Source organism: Bubalus bubalis, chromosome 13, assembly GCF_019923935.1.
Source record: "Bubalus bubalis isolate 160015118507 breed Murrah chromosome 13, NDDB_SH_1, whole genome shotgun sequence".
In the NCBI taxonomy this organism is placed as follows: Eukaryota; Metazoa; Chordata; class Mammalia; order Artiodactyla; family Bovidae; genus Bubalus; species Bubalus bubalis.
The window spans coordinates 63425088-63445268 of record NC_059169.1 but is presented as its reverse complement, the minus strand read 5'-3'; the positions used below and the strand labels follow the sequence as shown (position 1 = coordinate 63445268).

At 34.6% G+C, this 20181-nt stretch overlaps 1 protein-coding gene across 9 annotated transcripts in view; it reads right to left on the bottom strand.

Moving 5' to 3' along the window:
* Positions 1–20181, bottom strand: part of NBEA (neurobeachin) — a 656478-nt gene that overhangs the window by 454033 nt on the left and 182264 nt on the right. For all 9 annotated transcript variants that reach the window (XM_025263201.3, XM_044927359.2, XM_025263205.3 and 6 more), the window contains 3 exons: positions 16227–16289; positions 16034–16131; positions 12215–12307 (listed from right to left, as the gene is read on the bottom strand). In XM_025263201.3, the coding sequence (XP_025118986.2) occupies positions 12215–12307; positions 16034–16131; positions 16227–16289 (254 nt within the window). The remainder of the gene's footprint in view (positions 1–12214; positions 12308–16033; positions 16132–16226; positions 16290–20181) is intronic.

Here is a 20181-nt window from a genome sequence, read left to right as displayed (position 1 = left end):
CTTCTAGTTCACCAATTCTTTCTTTTTTTTTTAAATTTTATTTTATTTAAACTTACAATATTGTATAGGTTTTGCCATATATCAAAATGAATCTGCCACAGGTATACATGTGTTCCCCATCCTGAACCCTCCTCCCTCCTCCCTCCCCATACCATCCCTCTGGGTCTTCCCAGTGCACCAGCCCCAAGCATCCAGTATCGTGCATCGAACCTGAACTGGCAACTCGTTTCTTACATGGTATTATACATATTTCAATGCCATTCTCCCAAATCATCCCACCCTCTCCCTCTCCCACAGAGTCCAAAAGACTGTTCTATACATCAGTGTCTCTTTTGCTGTCTTGTATACAGGGTTATTGTTACCATCTTTCTAAATTCCATACATATGCATTAGTATACTGTATTGGTGTTTTTCTTTCTGGCTTACTTCACTCTGTATAATAGGCTCCAGTTTCATCCACCTCATTAGAACTGATTCAAATGTATTCTTTTTAATGGCTGAGTAATACTCCATTGTGTATATGTACCACCGCTTTCTTATCCATTCATCTGCTGATAGACATCTAGGTTGCTTCCATGTCCTGGCTATTATAAACAGTGCTGCGATGAACATTGGGGTACATGTGTCTCTTTTGATTCTGGTTTCCTCAGAGTGTATGCCCAGCAGTGGGATTGCTGGATCATAAGGCAGTTCCATTTCCAGTTTTTTAAGGAATCTCCACATTGTTCTCCATAGTGGCTGTACTAGTTTGCATTCCCACCAACAGTGTAAGAGGGTTCCCTTTTCTCCACACCCTCTCCAGCATTTATTGCTTGTAGACTTTTGGATCGCAGCCATTCTGACTGGCGTGAAATGGTACCTCATAGTGGTTTTGATTTGCATTTCTCTGATAATGAGTGATGTTGAGCATCTTTTCATGTGTTTGTTAGCCATCTGTATGTCTTCTTTGGAGAAATGTCTATTTAGTTCTTTGGCCCATTTTTTGATTGGGTCATTTATTTTTCTGGAATTGAGCTGTAGGAATTGCTTGTATATTTTTGAGATTAGTTGTTTGTCTGTTGCTTCATTTGTTATTATTTTCTCCCATTCTGAAGGCTGTCTTTTCACCTTGCTTATAGTTTCCTTTGTTGTGCAGAAGCTTTTAAGGTCAATTAGGTCCCATTTGTTTATTTTTGCTCTTATTTCCAATATTCTGGGAGGTGGGTCATAGAGGATCCTGCTGTGATGTATGTCAGAGAGTGTTTTGCCTATGTTCTCCTCTAGGAGTTTTATAGTTTCTGGTCTTACGTTGAGATCTTTAATCCATTTTGAGTTTATTTTTGTGTATGGTGTTAGAAAGTGCTCTAGTTTCATTCTTTTACAAGTGGTTGACCAGTTTTCCCAGCACCACTTGTTAAAGAGATTGTCTTTAATCCATTGTATATTCTTGCCTCCTTTGTCAAAGATAAGGTGTCCATATGTGCGTGGATTTATCTCTGGACTTTCTATTTTGTTCCATTGATCTATATTTCTGTCTTTGTGCCAGTATCATACTGTCTTGATGACTGTGGCTTTGTAGTAGAGCCTGAAGTCAGGTAGGTTGATTCCTCCAGTTCCATTCTTCTTTCTCAAGATCACTTTGGCTATTCAAGGTTTTTTGTATTTCCATACAAATTGTGAAATTATTTGTTCTAGCTCTGTGAAGAATACCATTGGTAGCTTGATAGGGATTGCATTGAATCTGTAAATTGCTTTTGGTAGTATACTCATTTTCACTATATTGATTCTTCCAATCCAAGAACATGGTATATTTCTCCATCTATTAGTGTCCTCTTTGATTTCTTTCACAGTGTTTTATAGTTTTCTATATATAGGTCTTTAGTTTCTTTAGGTAGATATATTCCTAAGTATTATATTCTTTTCGTAGCAATGGTGAATGGGATTGTTTCCTTAATTTCTCTTTCTATTTTCTCATTATTAACGTATAGGCATGCAAGGGATTTCTGTGTGTTGATTTTATATTCTGCAACTTTACTATAGTCATTGATTAGTTCTAGTAATTTTCTGGTGGAGTCTTTAGGGTTTTCTATGTAGAGGATCATGTCATCTGCAAATAGTGAGAGCTTTACTTCTTCTTTTCCAATTTGGATTCCTTTTATTTCTTTTTCTGCTCTGATTGCTGTGGCCAAAACTTGCAAAACTATGTTGAATAGTAATGGTGAAAGTGGGCACCCTTGTCTTGTTCCTGACTTTAGAGGAAATGCTTTCAATTTTTCACCATTGAAGATAATGTTTGCTGTGGGTTTGTCATATATAGCTTTTATGATGTTGAGGTATGCTCCTTCTATTCCTGCTTTCTGCAGAGTTTTTATCATAAATTCAAATCAATAAAATTAGAAATGAAAACGGAGAGATCACAACAGACAACACAGAAATACAAAGGATCATAAGAGACTACTATCAGCAATTATATGCCAATAAAATGGACAACGTGGAAGAAATGGACAAATTCTTAGAAAAGTACAACTTCCCAAAACTGAACCAGGAAGAAAAAGAAAATCTTAACAGACCCATCACAAGCACGGAAATTGAAACTGTAATCAGAAATCTTCCAGCAAACAAAAGCCCAGGTCCAGACGGCTTCACAGCTGAATTCTACCAAAAATTTAGAGAAGAGCTAACACCTATCCTGCTCAAACTCTTCCAGAAAATTGCAGAGGAAGGTAAACTTCCAAATTCATTCTATGAGGCCACCATCACCCTAATACCAAAACCTGACAAAGATGCCACAAAAAAAGAAAACTACAGGCCAATATCACTGATGAACACAGATGCCAAAATCCCTAACAAAATTCTAGCAATCAGAATCCAACAACACAATAAAAAGATCATACACCATGACCAAGTGGGCTTTATCCCAGGGATGCAAGGATTCTTCAATATCCGCAAATCAATGTAATACACCACATTAACAAATTGAAAAATAAAAACCATATGATTATCTCAATAGATGCAGAGAAAGCCTTTGACAAAATTCAACATCCATTTATGACAAAAACTCTCCAATTCTTTCTTAAGTACATAATCTGTTTAACATGTCCATGGAGTTGTTAAGTTAGTACCTTTTCATTTCCAGAAGTTATTTTTATTATTTGTTTAAAAGCTAAATAGCTTGTTTCAATATGATCTTCTTCTTTTTTTTTTTTAATTTACAGTTTCTGTTCAATACGTATTTATTTATTTTTTTGCAAATCATTTTTTTAAATTTTATTTTATACACAATGGAGTATTACTCAGCCATTAAAAAGAATACATTTGAATCAGTTCTAATGAGGTGGATGAAACTGGAGCCTATTATACAGAGTGAAGTAAGCCAGAAAGAAAAACACCAATACAGTATACTAACGCATGTACACGGAATTTAGAAAAATGGTAACGATAACCCTGTGTACGAGACAGCAAAAGAGACACTGATGTATAGAACAGGATGGGGAAATTATGATCTTGTTTCTTAAGAATTATGACTCTTATTTTGTTTGATATTCATTTTTGGCATATGAGAAAATGTTCCTTACTTTTATGTACTGAGCTACACATCTGAAAGGAATTTTGTTATATTTTCCTCAACATTTTTAAGTTTTTACTGGTACAAAGTGTTTCAGGATATCTTTTTTACCCATCTTGTTTCTTCTCCAATTATTCTTAACAGTCCTGGTAAGTCTCCTATGCCTTTATATTTTCTCTCATTTTATGTTTTTGGTCCATGCTTTGAGATCTTCAGTTTACTAATTTGGGTGAATACAGAAAAATAATAATTTAAAGAGGCAGAATGTCACCTTTGGTAGTCTACTTGAATTTCAGATGCACTTACAAAAAATAAAGTTGAAAGATTCCATCAAAGCTTCCACACTAGTTCTATTTCATTGAGTACATAACTCGATCTCTCTTATCTCTTGTCTCTGTCTTTTATGCCCCTTCAAATGAGTTGTTATCTCCTGTTTTCACAATGTTGCACTCAGATCACCCTGGTGTGAATTTTATATGAAGTCCCTCCCTGAGGTTGTTGTAAGGCAAAGATCCCTCTAAGCACACTGATCTGAAGTACGTAACTTATCATGGTGTGGGTCCTGAAGCCAGCATCCTAGTACTCCAATATCCTTTTACTTCCAATATCCATTTACTTTTACAAGTTCAAAGACAAGGAAAAATCATCCCATCATTTCAGGTACCTCTTGCCATTCTGATGGTAACTTACATAGAAGTCAAAGTTAATATGCCTTGGAAGGGGAAGACAGAGGAGAGGAGAGAGAATGGAAGGCAGAGATCACTGAGATCAAGATTTGCTGCTTTTTAGTCTTTTACTTAGGCTACTAACATACTTCATTAGCTGTTTGTCAGTACCATGGGAGAGGAAAAATCCCTCAGAGACTGCCATTTTTACTCTACTGGTACCCCAACAGAACATCAAGACTCATTTATACCTATCCAAGTACCTACAAAAGCCAACATTTTGGTAGAAGAGAGCCAAGCTTGGAGTTTACAGTAGATGAGAAGACAGCTTTTTTTTTTTTAATTCTTTTAACTGCTGTATCCCCAGAATCTGCACCAGTACTTTTTACTAACAGACAATAAAGTGGACTAATTTCAACTAGTCCAAAAAAGAAAGAAGCAATTAGGTTAAACAACTGTCAACACGTAACAGGCAATTGCTAGAACGAACAACTAACAGACAGCATTTTGATTCATCTAACTACCAACAGTATACTTTTTGGAGAAGGCAATGGCACCCCACTCCAGTACTCTTGCCTGGAAAATCCCATGGATGGAGGGGCCTGGTAGGCTGCAGTCCGTGGGGTTGCTAGGAGTTGGACACGACTGAGCGACTTCACTTTCACTTTTCACTTTCATGCATTGGAGAAGGAAATGGCAACCCATTCCAGTGTTCTTGCCTGGAGAATCCCAGGGACGGGGGAGCCTGGTGGGCTGCCGTCTACGGGGTCGCACAGAGTAGGACATGACTGAAGCGACTTAGCAGCAGCAGCAGCAGTATACTTTTGAGTGAAATTATCTTTTAGAATTATCCAAAAGCAACAGTGTTTGAAATTTAAGACTTTAGACAAACATACTTGGTTGAGAAACTTTTATTTCCACAATAAATATTCAGTAACATGTACTTTAAAAATTTTAAGCTGAAATAGTCATAGTTTTACTATGGTACAACATTGGGCATTTTGATCATCTAGTTGAACCATTTGTAAGAATTCTGTCCTGAGAGTAACTGTAATTAAGCCATTTTCATGAAGGGCCAGTTTGGCTTTCTATTCAAGCACATATCAAAGAGAAGGTTACTCAATTATCTATGTCTTCTTATTTTGAAAATTCTTAAGATTTACAGAAAAGTTGAAAGGATAGTACAGAGATGTCCCTTATATTACTTACCCAGCTTTCCCATATGTTAACATACCTAATCATGGTACATATGTCAAAACTAAGAATGAACACAGGTATAATATTATTAACTACAGACTTTATTTAGATTTCATCATGACTTTTTTTTTTGCTGTTCAGTATCCAATCCAGAATACCACTGTACATTTAGAACTTTCTGGTCTTTAGCAGGTTCCCATCCATTGTGTTTCATGTCTTTTAACAGTTTTGAAGAGTATTGGTCAAGTATTCTGAAGAATGTCGCTCAACTGGGAGGCAAATGATGCTTTCTTATAATTAGACTGAGGTTATTTGTTTCTTAGGAGAATACCACAGAGATGAAGTGCCCTTCTCATCATATCGCATCAGGGAACATGCTATCAAAATGACATATGACTGGTGATGTTAATCTTATTCAATAGTGAAAAACTCAATCAGATTTCACTATTTTTTGGAAGTTAGCCAGTAAGTCCACCCCTCACTCAAGGAGAGGGGGTTTAAGTTCCATCGTCAAGCAGTGGGAGTAACTACATTTATTATTTGGAACAGACTTCTCAATTTTTATGAGAGATGCCAAACCTATCTCTAGTTCAGCTCACAAAGTATATGGATTATCTCCCAAGCTGTGTCCTAGGTACTTACAGAAATAAAAAACTCAGTAGAGACGACCCCACCTAGACTTCAGGTTAGTTTCACCCACAGACACAATTTCGCTTCACTATAGAATGATTCCCCCATACACAAATGAGATGCTGACTCTGGGTTGTATCTTATTTTTTAACAGTTTTAAAGATGTCTCTCTTAGGATTTTAGGTATATTAATTACGGCACCTATTTCCTGCTACTAATAGTGTTTTGTTTCAAATCCTGAAATGCTAGTAATGATTAGATTATAGTAAAATCATCCCAATAGTGTTTCATATTTATATTTGGTGTCAGGTATGTAAGATATCATAAGGAAGAAATATTCTACTTTTATCAAAACTGCACTTTAAATAATTAAAGTGCAGTTAACTTTTTGTTAACTATTCAAATTAGCATGTAGCAATATGCTGTGAACTCTTTATATTTATTATATAGTATATATTTTAATGATAAAGGTCAATGAGGGAAGCAGTATGATTTTATTCATTTATAGGCATAAAAACTGAGATTCAAAGATGTTTCTGAAACCACTCAGAAAACACATGGCTAAGGTAAGATCCAAACCTAGGCAGTCCAACTTGAGAGCCAATGAACTACGTGTATATTGTTAATCAATTATATCTATTAACCATCAAGCTGTATATGCTTTAAGTGTTTTTTTTTCTTTTTACTACTAAATTTAACTTCATAATAACATTGATAGGAATTATTTAAACTGTGTAGGTGTATTTAAGCCTAGTCCTGCTCCATCATTCTCCAATAGATAACTCATTTCAACTAATCAGTCATTGATTCTACTTAATTAATTCCATTAATAACGTATTTCCTGAAAATTCTTTCAAGATTTTAAAGGTGCTTTTTACATTCAATGATTGCAGTTTTTTAAACAATTTGTTCCTGAAAAATTGTTTCTATAACATCAATATGATTAAAATATTAACATAATCTATATATACCTTCATTTCTACCAACTCCCCATTAGAAACCACTGTTCTTGATTTATTTCTTATGAATTTGACTAGACTTTCTCAGTGCAAATATAATAAGTACCATGTTCTCATGTTCTCTTCTTTCAACAAAAATAGCGTCTATAAATAATACATATCCATCTTTACTATTTATTTTTAATCTTTTAACAATATAGTTGTTATATCTGTATGTAGAGACTTATCTCATTGGTCTTATAACTACATAGTATTCCATTTAGTAAATGAACTATAACTTATTTGTTAACAAATTCCCCCATTAATAGAAATTTAACATTTCTCCTAACATTTACTATCATAAACAAAGAAAAAATGAATAACTCTGAATAGCTATCATATCACATGCCTGCAACTGATGAATTGTTAGGTTAAAAAGTACATGTATTTGTAATTTTGACAGATATCAATGAAAATAAACTGCACTCCATATGGGGTTATACTAGTTTATGCTCTAGTTAGCAATATGTGAGATGCTTGCTCTTCCCATGTGCGTCGCTAACAGAGAAGGATGCTGAATTTTGAGATTTCTATCCATCTAATACATGAACAATGTGCTTAGTTTTAGATTATATTTCCCTTACTACAGGTAGAATTGAGCCACCAGGGAAGCCCCAACAGGTAGAATTACATATATATATATATATAATATATATTCTACTAGAGGTAGAATTTACCTCCTTTCAAATACAGTTGTGCCACATGTATTTGCCTCTATAAATTGCCTCTATAAATCTCCATACATCCTTGCCTATTCTTCTACTGGGTTGTCTTATCAATTTCTAGAGAAAGCTCATCAGGCAAGATTCTTTTAACTTCCTCAGTTTCTATACTAATTAAGAAAATTATCACTGATTTTGTACATTCATTACGTTTACCCTTTCTTCAGTTGCTTAGTGGTTAGCTACCATTTTTATTACAATTTTTTTAAAATCAGATTTTAAATGATTATCTTTTTAAATCTTTAATTCCTACTTTCTAATTTATTATTTCCATTTATTGTAATTCCTTATCTAATGTTTATGCTTTAATTCTTTTATTCTGTATTTCTTTTCTATTGTTTCATAGCTATGATATTCCTCTAAGTACTACTTCTTTGCTGCTGCTGCTAAGTTGCTTCAGTCGTGTCCAACTCTGTGCAACCCTATGGACAGCAGCCCTCCAGACTCCTCTGACCCTAGGATTCTCCAGGCAAGAATACCGGAGTAGGTTGCCATTTCCTTCTCCAATGCATGCATGCATGCTAAGTCACTTCAGTCGTGTCCAACTCTGTGCGACCCTATGGACAGCAGCCCTCCAGACTCCTCTGTCCACAGGATTTTCCAGGCAAGAATACTGGAGTGGGTTGCCAGTTCCTTCTCCCAAGCACTTCTTTAGCTGTATTCAATGGAGTTTTGAAGTTGTTTTCTAAAAATTCTGCAATTTCAGTGTACTTTCTCTTTGACTCTCTCTTTAATAAATTTTAAATGTCTAGGAAGAAGAAACTTTATTTTTTAAATTTTATTCCTATTTTCAATTTTGTTGCATTTTAACAAGAAAATCTTGACCGTTGTCTCTCTGTTTTGGATTTTTTTTCTTTGACCCTACTACACCCTACCATATCCAGCCTCCCTGGTGGTTCAGATGGTAAAGAATCTGCCTGCAATGCAGGAGACCCGGGTTTGATCCTTGGGTTGGGAAGATCCCTAGATAAGGGATGGCAACCCACTCCTGTATTCTTGCCTGGAGAACTGCATGGACAGAGGAGCCTGGTTGACTACAGTCGATGGGGTGGCCAAGAGTCGGACATGACTGAGAGACTAATACTTTCACTTTCACACCAAGTCAAATTTTCATTCGTGTTCCATAAGCACTTGGGAGTTACAGTCTTCATTAATATGGTACCTACTGACTTCAAGCTATGTTAATCAGATTTACTTTACTATTTACATTACTCTCCGTTTTGCCTTTTTATGGACTGGGGTGAATTAGAGTTTGTTTCAATGTTTTAAATTATTAGTGATTATTTCTCCTGTAATTTCTATTTCATGAAAGTTTCAACCTTTAATATTATAAAGTATCTTTGTTTATGTTGTTTATTGCTTTTTGGCTTGAATTCTAACTTGTCCAATAATAAGACCATGATTCCTGATTTTTTTCATTTGTATTTATGTATTACAGTTTTGGGTTTCCCAGGTGGCACTAGTGGTAAAGAACATGCCACCAATGCAAGAGACTTAAAGATATGTGGATTTGATTCCTAGATAGGAAGATCCTCTGGAAGATGGCATGGCAACCCACACCTTAATTCTTGCCTAGAGACTCTCATGGTCAGAGGAGCCTGGTGGGCTATGGTCCATGGGGTCACAAAGAGTCGGACACGACTGAAAGGAGTTAGCATGCATATGTCACGTTTTATGCTTCTTGAATTTTATAGATTTTAAAAAATCATCCATTATATGCATTGTTCTCAGTTTTATTTATACAGTATTTTTTAATATATTGACAGCATTACAGTTTTCTTTTTTTCATCTTTTCTTTTTCTTGGCTGCATGGCATTTGGGAGCTCAAGTTTCCCAACCAGGGACCAAACCTGTGCCCCCTGCATTGGAAGCACAGGGTCTCAACCACTGAACTACCAGGGAAGTCTTGATGAGCATTACAGTTTTAACTGTTCATCTTTGTTGTTATAAAGGAATAACAAGTCCTTTATGTGTAGGCAGTTCATGTATTTCCCAATGATGGGCAATGATAAAATCTCCATATTTACTCAAATTTTCCTCTCTCCTAAAGCATCAAATTTTATTCAATAGGCCTACATTTTTATTGTCAGCTTACATGGATATCCTTTGATTCTTTGAACTTTGAGTTTCCTCCTTTCCCTAGTCCTTTCTCAATTCATTATAACAATAGAATTTCTACCTTATTAGGGTATACAAAAAGGAAATACTGGTCTGTTATTTGTTTTAGTCTTAGTTTTACTATTAAATTAATTCAGTGTTCATCAAGAGTACTTGGCTGTAGTCTGTCCAGTCAGTCCTAATTGGCTGAATTTAACCCACAGTAATTTTCTCAAGAATTATTCAGAAAAACAGTTCCTTAGACGATTAAAAATTGTTTGGCAGCACACTTTTATGTAAAGGATACTTTGGTTTCCATTTTCTTGAGTACTTTATGGTTACTGCTTTACATTTTCTACTGATGGTTGTCATAGACAAGCTGAAGCCCAGAGTAACTTTTTTTTCCCTTTAACTTGTGAATGTTGAAAAAAGGACTTAAAAAAAATTATATTTAAATCCAATAGTATACTTTTCTACAGACCATTTCAAGAAAAATGTTCTTGGTACATAGCATATACCCTTTAATATGGATGGCAAGATCTATATTAGAAGCTCACTGAATTATAGATTTAAAAACACTTGTTTAGTTACATTGTTCTGCTTTTCTTACTTGGAAACTCTATTTATGTCATTTATGTTTTTGGAATTTCTATGTCTTCTGTATGGATCATTTCCTCTTTAATCCTTCTGAACTCTTTTATATTCATCCATATAATGTGCATCCATACATTCCATGCACATTATTTGCTTTGTTTTCATTTTTATCTTCCGTGTATTTTACTGTGTTATCCACAGAGTTTCTCTTCCTTGAGCATCTTCCAATTTCATTTTTGTGTGAGAGTTTTTCCTTCCAATTTGTTTGAAATTTTTGTTAGCTCATGATTCAACATTTCAAAGTTATTCCATCATTTCTTCTAACTTCGTAAATTTCTGCTTTGGAGCTTCCCTTTCTCACAAGAAATTCTTTCTAACTTCTTAAACTTATGGTAAAAATTTTAACTATATTTATTGTGTACTTCATGGCAATATTTTCCAGTGACTATTCTTCATGTACTGGCTAGTTCTGCTTATCTTTTGCACATTTCTATGTTTTAAAATGTGTGTTTCTTGACAATTTTTAAGAGCTTGCATAGAGGGAAGAAGCCTTTATTAATTATTCCCAATCAATTTCCTATTCTTAACCAAAGTTAAATGCTGCTAAGCTGCTAAGTCACTTCAGTCGTGTCCGACTCTGTGCGACCCCATAGACGGCAGCCCACCAGGCTCCCCCGTCCCTGGGATTCTCCAGGCAAGAACACTGGAGTGGGTTGCCATTTCCTTCTCCAATGCATGAAAGGGAAAAGTGAAAGTGAAGTCGCTCAGTCGTGTCCGACTCTTAGCGACCCCATGGACTGCAGCCTACCAGGCTCCTCTGTCTATGGGATTTTCCAGGCAAGAGTACTGGAGTGGGGTGCCATGAGCCATATCTCTTGAAGTTAAAACTGAATATGCTCTCACTCCTGGTATTCTATCACCTAGTAAACTTACAGTTCCTCAAGTACACATTACTCTTTTCTACAATCCTGGCTTTGTTGAACTATTCTCTAGATCTATAATATCACTATTCTCTCTTAACTATTGATTTGGTACCAAAATGAAAATAATATTTACTTTTCTAGACTATTTAGCATGTTAGACATGTTTTATCTGAATGGTGTGAAATTTTCATTAGTGTTATTGATCACTCTCCACAGTTCAAAATACCAAAAAAAAATTAGCAATTCAAAAATTCTGAGAGGAACCCTATCCATCATTGCTAAATGGCAGTATTTGGGCTCATTTGTATATAAAATGGATTTATACAAGACTATTCATGCACAGGACAACATAGTATGAAAAACATTCATTATATCAGCAAGTGATTTTTCTTTATTTTTTTCTCAGCAAATGATTTTTAAAAGTGTCTAAACTCTGGACTTTGGGGAAAAAAGGAATATTGTAGGATCTTCAAATCACAATAAGCCTCAAAATTAGAAAATTAAACAAACAGATATTAAATATTGACTTAGCTGTCAGCAAAACCTCAATATACATATTTGCCTGTGTCAAGAAAGCTTTCATTGAAAGCATATCCCCATGTCCTTTATTTTATTTGATGAAATATGTTACATTATCTTTAAAAGCATGCAACAGGAATAAAGTAAATTACTTAAGTGTGAGAAACTGTTAAAAAAACATTCTTTTATAAAATGTTTTTCTTTTTACCACAAGAAGTTATTTTCATTGTAACATCATTCCAATCAAATTTATGTGTTACTAAACCAGTAAAAACACAATTTCAGTAGATACTTCTATAATTCATTATGAAAAACATCAACTTACTTGTGACCTAAATGCTTCAGAAAATATCCCAGAACCTTCAGAGCTTGAACCCAAATACTTTCACTTTTAGAGGCCAATAATTTGTAGATTACCCTAAAATATATAGAAACAAATGATCTTTTGAGCACATTTGAATATTAAAAATATAAGCACTGTATACTTTACAAGGAAATTATACATGTATAAAACATAAAATATCTCAGAATTTTAAATTCTTTGAAAAAAGTTGAAAACTAGCATATTGGTTTTCTTTATATTTGAACTTCAAATACATACTCAAAAGGACAAAGCAATTGGTTGTTCGTAAGTAATGCCTCCTAGCACACTGAATATAATTTTCAATGTTAAGACTCATGCTCAGTTAAGCCACATTTCTTCTTCTATTAGAATTTCCCCTAACATTTGTACTTAATGACCTTTTTTCCTGGTTATGGCTAATTGGACCACGGGAGTACATACCTGCTCAATTTTTCTTTTCTGAAAATTTGGAATAAGTTCTGAGAAACAACAGCTAATCTTTGTTGGGCTCTTGAATTAGGAAATGATTTAGAACAGAAACTGTAGGACAGCCTTGCTCTGTTCATAAAGGTGAGTCTATATACAGAAGAATAAAGCAGCTATATAGGAAGTAGCAGAAAAAGCAAACTTGTTTCCTCAAAGAGTTTCAATTCTTGGTTCCTACGCAAATGTGTTGTACAACAAACTAACACATGACCTAACTTACAATCCTTTCAAATAATATTTATATGTACTTCAGAAATTTTATCTCATTTTTTTCCAAAAAATAATTTTTTTTTTTCCTGTAAGGTGTGTGGATACTTAGTTGCTCAGTTCTGTCCGACCTGTTTGCAAAGTATAATTTTCCTATCATTTCAGGGACAGTAACAGAGAAAAACAAATAATTGAAAGTTAATAACATCTATTTTAAATTGTTTAACAGTAGCTTATACTATTAAAAACAAAATAATATATTGTTGATAATACTATCTTATTACTCTACTGAAGAATAGATGATGAGAAGAGTGACTACTTCCTTCAGAAGATAGTTTTTTAGAAAAGCCTCAAGTTATTAGCATTAGTCACTCAGTTGTGTCCGACTCTTTGTGACCCCATGGACTGTAGCCTGCCAGGTTCCTCTGTTCATAGGATTCTCCAGGCAATAATACTAGAGTGGGTTCCCACTCCAGTTCTTGCCATTAAAGTTCTTAAATGAATGTAAATTTACACTGAAATATACTTTCAGAATTATTAAGGACCAATATCAGTAATGAAAAAAAAAAGACAAGTATGAGAACAGAAAACTTATTATTTTGTCATTGATGTTTTAGTCACTAAGTCGTGTCAAATTCTTTTGTGATCCCATGGACTGTATGCAGCATGCCAGGTTCCTCTGTCCATGAAATTTCACAGAAAACAACACTGGAGTGAGTTGCCACTTCCTACTTCAGGGATCTTTCTGACTCAGGGATCAAACCTGCCTCAGATGCACTGGCAGGTGGATTTTTTACCACTGAGTCAACTGGAAAGCCCATAGAAAAGTTATACATGTCAAAAAAAAAGAAATATTCAGGGAATCATAAAAAGAACATTCAATAGCAAAAATAATCTTGAAAACAAAAGTAAAACCTCACAGCATAAAAATGTGACTCTACTCAAACATGTAATCAGAAACTCCACAGAATTCCTATTCTCTAGGAATAACTGAGTTTAAGGGATAAAAAGGTATAAATACACCTGAGATCAACAGAAATTATGATTTAATATTTGAAACATGAAAGATCTAAGGCCATCAGACATCTATGCTACATAAGATATTTTTTACAACCAAGTACTTATTTAAAAAATAATATGAAGAATGAATAGGAAATTTACCAACGATTCAGTTAATGACTGTTTACTTACAATATAATATGATAGGTGAATTCTAGGTAATTTGCTTTAGCCTACTATATTCAGCCAGAAAATGATGTAAAAAAGAAACTGTCTACAATGGCACCCCACTCCAGTACTCTTGCTTGGAAAATCCCATGGACGGAGGAGCCTGGTAGGCTGCAATCCATGGGGTCGCTAAGAGTCGGACATGACTGAGCGACTTCACTTTCACTTTTCACTTTCATGCATTGGAGAAGGAAATGGCAACCCACTCCAGTGTTCTTGCCTGGAGAATCCCAGGGACGGGGGAGCCTGGTGGGCTGCCGTCTATGGGGTCGCACAGAGTCGGACATGACTGAAGTGACTTAGCATTAGCATTAGCATTCTTTTCTTTAAAGGTTTTGAGATACAAAAATATTACATTTTCTGATGCTCAGTTCAGTGTTGTATTACCACAAGGTTTTAAGACCAGTTTAATATTATCAGTATTAAATTAAGTGCAATCTTTGTGTTCATGTCTTAGTATGTACGAATTATAATTAATCAAAGATTTCCCCAGATATAACTGTTACCCTTTAGTTCCTATTTTCTAGGGTACAGAATTTAAAATTTTATACCTAATATATCTATTTTTTCAATATTTTAAATAAGAAGCTACATTCTCCACATTCTTTTTAAAATGAAAAACTGAAGTAGCAAATTTTTCATCTTTGTGATTGTTTTTAACATACTGGTAACAAACAATGTGACATGTTCAGCTGGTATCAACTATGAGAAACATGATTGTACCATATGAAATTGCTATTATTCGGTAAAATCACTAAGTTTCAGCAATTTCATAGAGTTCAACCTCACAGTAAAATATACCTAGTTGTTACTAATGAAATGTATAATCTTATTATTCAAATAGATTAGCAACCCCACGGGTTGTAAACTCAATGGTAAGAGTGATGTCACAAGATGGATATCCACATAGAAATAAAGTGATGGCTTCTCTAACTTGAAAAGGAAATCCTTCAAGATTATAAAGTTGTTATTTGCTGATATAAATGACCAAGTAAAAGAAGCATTAATAATATAGTCTTTTGACAGTTATTAATATATTATTTCCAAACTCTTTTTATAACCTGTGAAAGCTCACTGAGTTACATGTGGCATTACCTAGATTTCTTATTTATACAAATAACTCAGATTCCAGAAAAAATGAGAGAACCGCTAAGAGGCTAGGTTATAGGTTTAAAGTACTTAAGAATACTAACCAAGAAACTGTTTTATTCATATCTACACAATTACTTTACAATCAACATAACTAAAGTTTTCAAATTCTTCAGTTTTGGATTCTAATTCAAAACATTTCATCCCCATCTTCCCATCACATTGCCATTGTCCTGGCTCATCATCCCTAATACTTATGAATAAAATAATTTCTCTACTGGTCTTGCTACATTAGTTTTATCCCTTTCCAACTCATTTTCCACATTGCTCCTTGGAAAAATAGAAATCTGCAAATCATTTCTATATTCAAAATTCTTTAGTTTTCATCACCAACAGAAAAAATTTAAAGTTCTTACCATTTAATGGATCTTTCAACCTGGCCACTCTCTATCTCTTGAGCCCAAGCTCATAGAATTTTCTAGAGCTCTCTTTAGCTGAAATATACCACGTGCTCTCGTCTTTTTGTCAAAAAATTTGCTCTTTCAACTTCCTGAAATGTCTTTACTGCAGTAACAATATAATTACTCTTTTTTGAGACTTGAGACCCATTTTCTATACATTTCATCAGTTTCCTGAGTATTAGGAGGATTAATGACAGCTTTCTCCATCTATTCCCTTCTTATGTGTAAGATTTTTCTATATATACTCAAAAGTTAATTGAATAGGATTATTCTGGGAAGCATACGTGTACTAAATTAAACTCTAATAATGATACTTATATTATATTCATACCTTATTCCATTTCTTTGATCAAAGGCTGGTATCATTGATGCTGGGTGTTCTGACATTAAAGCCACTAGTAACTGTAACACATCATGAATATTTTCATCCTGCATAATAAGGATCATCAATATTTATTAAATAATAAATGTTTTTAATGCATTGAATAAAATTGTTAAAATGGAAGACCCAGACCATATCCTACCTCATGCATTGTAAGCAGGTAATTTAATATACTCTGAAGTTCATCTTCCTTGACCCCTCGATCCTAATTCAAAATATATATAGAATAATGCAATAAGTGAAATTAAAAACACTCTGGAGGCAACAATAGTAGAATAACAGAGGCAGAAGATAGGATTAGTGAATTAGAAGATAGAATGGTAGAAATAAATGAATCAGAGAGGATAAAAGAAAAACGAATTAAAAGAAATGAGGACAATCTCAGAGACCTCCAGGACAATATTAAACGCTACAACATTCGAATCATAGGGGTCCCAGAAGAAGAAGACAAAAAGAAAGACCATGAGAAAATACTTGAGGAGATAATAGTTGAAAACTTCCCTAAAATGGGGAAGGAAATAATCACCCAAGTCCAAGAAACCCAGAGAGTCCCAAACAGGATAAACCCAAGGCGAAACACCCCAAGACACATAGTAATCAAATTAACAAAGATCAAACACAAAGAACAAATATTAAAAGCAGCAAGGGAAAAACAACAAATAACACACAAGGGAATTCCCATAAGGATAACAGCTGATCTTTCAATAGAAACTCTTCAAGCCAGGAGGGAATGGCAAGACATACTTAAAATGATGAAAGAAAATAACCTACAGCCCAGATTATTGTACCCAGCAAGGATCTCATTCAAGTATGAAGGAGAAATCAAAAGCTTTTCAGACAAGCAAAAGCTGAGAGAATTCTGCACCACCAAACCAGCTCTCCAACAAATACTAAAGGATATTCTCTAGACAGGAAACACAAAAATGGTGTATAAATTCGAACCCAAAACAATAAAGTAAATGGCAACGGGGTCATACTTATCAGTAATTACCTTAAACGTAAATGGTTGAATGCCCCAACCAAAAGACAAAGACTGGCTGAATGGATACAAAAACAAGACCCTTGCATATGTTGTCTACAAGAGACCCACCTCAAAACAGGGGACACATACAGACTGAAAGTGAAGGGCTGGAAAAAGATTTTCCATGCGAATAGGGACCAAAAGAAAGCAGGAGTAGCAATACTCATATCAGATAAAATAGACTTTAAAACAAAGACTGTGAAAAGAGACAAAGATGGTCACTACATAATGATCAAAGGATCAATCCAAGAAGAAGATATAACAATTATAAATATATATGCACCCAACACGGGAGCACCGCAGTATGTAAGACAAATGCTAACAAGTATGAAAGAAGAAATTAACAATAACACAATAATAGTGGGAGACTTTAATACCCCACTCACACCTATGGATAGATCAACTAAACAGAAAATTAACAAGGAAACACAAACTTTAAATGATACAATAGACCAGTTAGACCTAATTGATATCTATAGGACATTTCATCCCAAAACAATGAATTTCACCTTCTTCTCAAGCGCACATGGAACCTTCTCCAGGATAGATCACATCCTGGGCCATAAAGCTAGCCTTGGTAAATTCAAAAAAATAGAAATCATTCCAAGCATCTTTTCTGACCACAATGCAGTAAGATTAGATCTCAATTACAGGAGAAAAACTATTAAAAAATCCAACATATGGAGGCTGAACAACACGCTGCTGAATAACCAACAAAGTCACAGAAGAAATCAAAAAAGAAATCAAAATTTGCATAGAAACGAATGAAAATGAAAACACAACAACCCAAAACCTGTGGGACACGGTAAAAGCAGTCCTAAGGGGAAAGTTCATAGCAATACAGGCACACCTCAAGAAACAAGAAAAAAGTCAAATAAATAACCTAACTCTACACCTAAAGCAACTAGAAAAGGAAGAAATGAAGAACCCCAGGGTTAGTAGAAGGAAAGAAATCTTAAAAATTAGAGCAGAAATAAATGCAAAAGAAACAAAAGAGACCATAGCAAAAATCAACAAAACCAAAAGCTGGTTCTTTGAAAGGATAAATAAAATTGACAAACCATTAGCCAGACTCATCAAGAAACAAAGGGAGAAAAATCAAATCAATAAAATTAGAAATGAAAATGGAGAGATCACAACAGACAACACAGAAATACAAAGGATCATAAGAGACTACTATCAACAATTATATGCCAATAAAATGGACAACGAGGAAGAAATGGACAAATTCTTAGAAAAGTACAACTTTCCAAAACTCGATCAGGAAGAAATAGAAAATCTTAACAGACCCATCACAAGCACGTAAATTGAAACTGTAATAAAAAATCTTCCAGCAAACAAAAGCCCAGGTCCAGACGGCTTCACAGCTGAATTCTACCAAAAATTTAGAGAAGAGCTAACACCTATCCTGCTCAAACTCTTCCAGAAAATTGCAGAGGATGGTAAACTTCCAAACTCATTCTATGAGGCCACCATCACCCTAATACCAAAACCTGACAAAGATCCCACAAAAAAAGAAAACTACAGGCCAATATCACTGATGAACATAGATGCAAAAATCCTTAACAAAATTCTAGCAATCAGAATCCAGCAACACATTAAAAAGATCATACACCATGACCAAGTGGGCTTTATCCCAGGGATGCAAGGATTCTTCAATATCCGCAAATCAATCAATGTAATACACCACATTAACAAATTGAAAAATAAAAACCATATGATTATCTCAATAGATGCAGAGAAAGCCTTTGACAAAATTCAACATCCATTTATGATCAAAACTCTCCAGAAAGCAGGAATAGAAGGAACATACCTCAACATAATCAAAGCTATATATGACAAACCCACAGCAAACATTATCCTCAATGGTGAAAAATTGAAAGCATTTCCTCTAAAGTCAGGAACAAGACAAGGGTGCCCACTTTCACCATTACTATTCAACATAGTTTTGGAAGTTTTGGCCACAGCAATCAGAGCAGAAAAAGAAATAAAAGGAATCCAAATTGGAAAAGAAGAAGTAAAGCTCTCACTGTTTGCAGATGACATGATCCTCTACATAGAAAACCCTAAAGACTCCACCAGAAAATTACTAGAACTAATCAATGACTATAGTAAAGTTGCAGGATATAAAATCAACACACAGAAATCCCTTGCATTCCTATACACTAATAATGAGAAAACAGAAAGAGAAATTAAGGAAACAATGCCATTCACCATTGCAACAGGAAAGAATAAAATACTTAGGACTATATCTACCTAAAGATCTAAAGACCTATATATAGAAAACTATAAAACACTGGTGAAAGAAATCAAAGAGGACACTAACAGATGGAGAAATATACCATGTTCATGGATTGGAAGAATCAATGTAGTGAAAATGAGTATACTACCCAAAGCAATCTATAGATTCAATGCAATCCCTATCAAGCTACCAACAGCATTCTTCACAGAGCTAGAACAAATAATTTCACAATTTGTATGGAAAAACAAAAAACCTCGAATAGCCAAAGCGATCTTGAGAAAGAAGAATGGAACTGGAGGAATCAACCTACCTGACTTCAGGCTCTACTACAAAGCCACAGTTATCAAGACAGTATGGTACTGGCACAAAGACAGAAATATAGATCGATGGAACAAAATAGAAAGCCCAGAGATAAATCCACGCACATATGGACAACTTATCTTCGACAAAGGAGGCAAGAATATACAATGGATTAAAGACAATCTCTTTAACAAGTGGTGCTGGGAACTCTGGTCAACCACTTGTAAAAGAATGAAACTAGAACACTTTCTAACACCATACACAAAAATAAACTCAAAATGGATTAAAGATCTAAACGTAAGACCAGAAACTATAAAACTCCTAGAGGAGAACATAGGCAAAACACTCTCTGACATACATCACAGCAGGATCCTCTATGACCCACCTCCCAGAATATTGGAAATAAGAGCAAAAATAAACAAATGGGACCTAATTAACCTTAAAAGCTTTCTGCACATCAAAGGAAACCTATTAGCAAGGTGAAAAGACAGCCTTCAGAATGGGAGAAGATAATAGCAAATGAAGTAACTGACA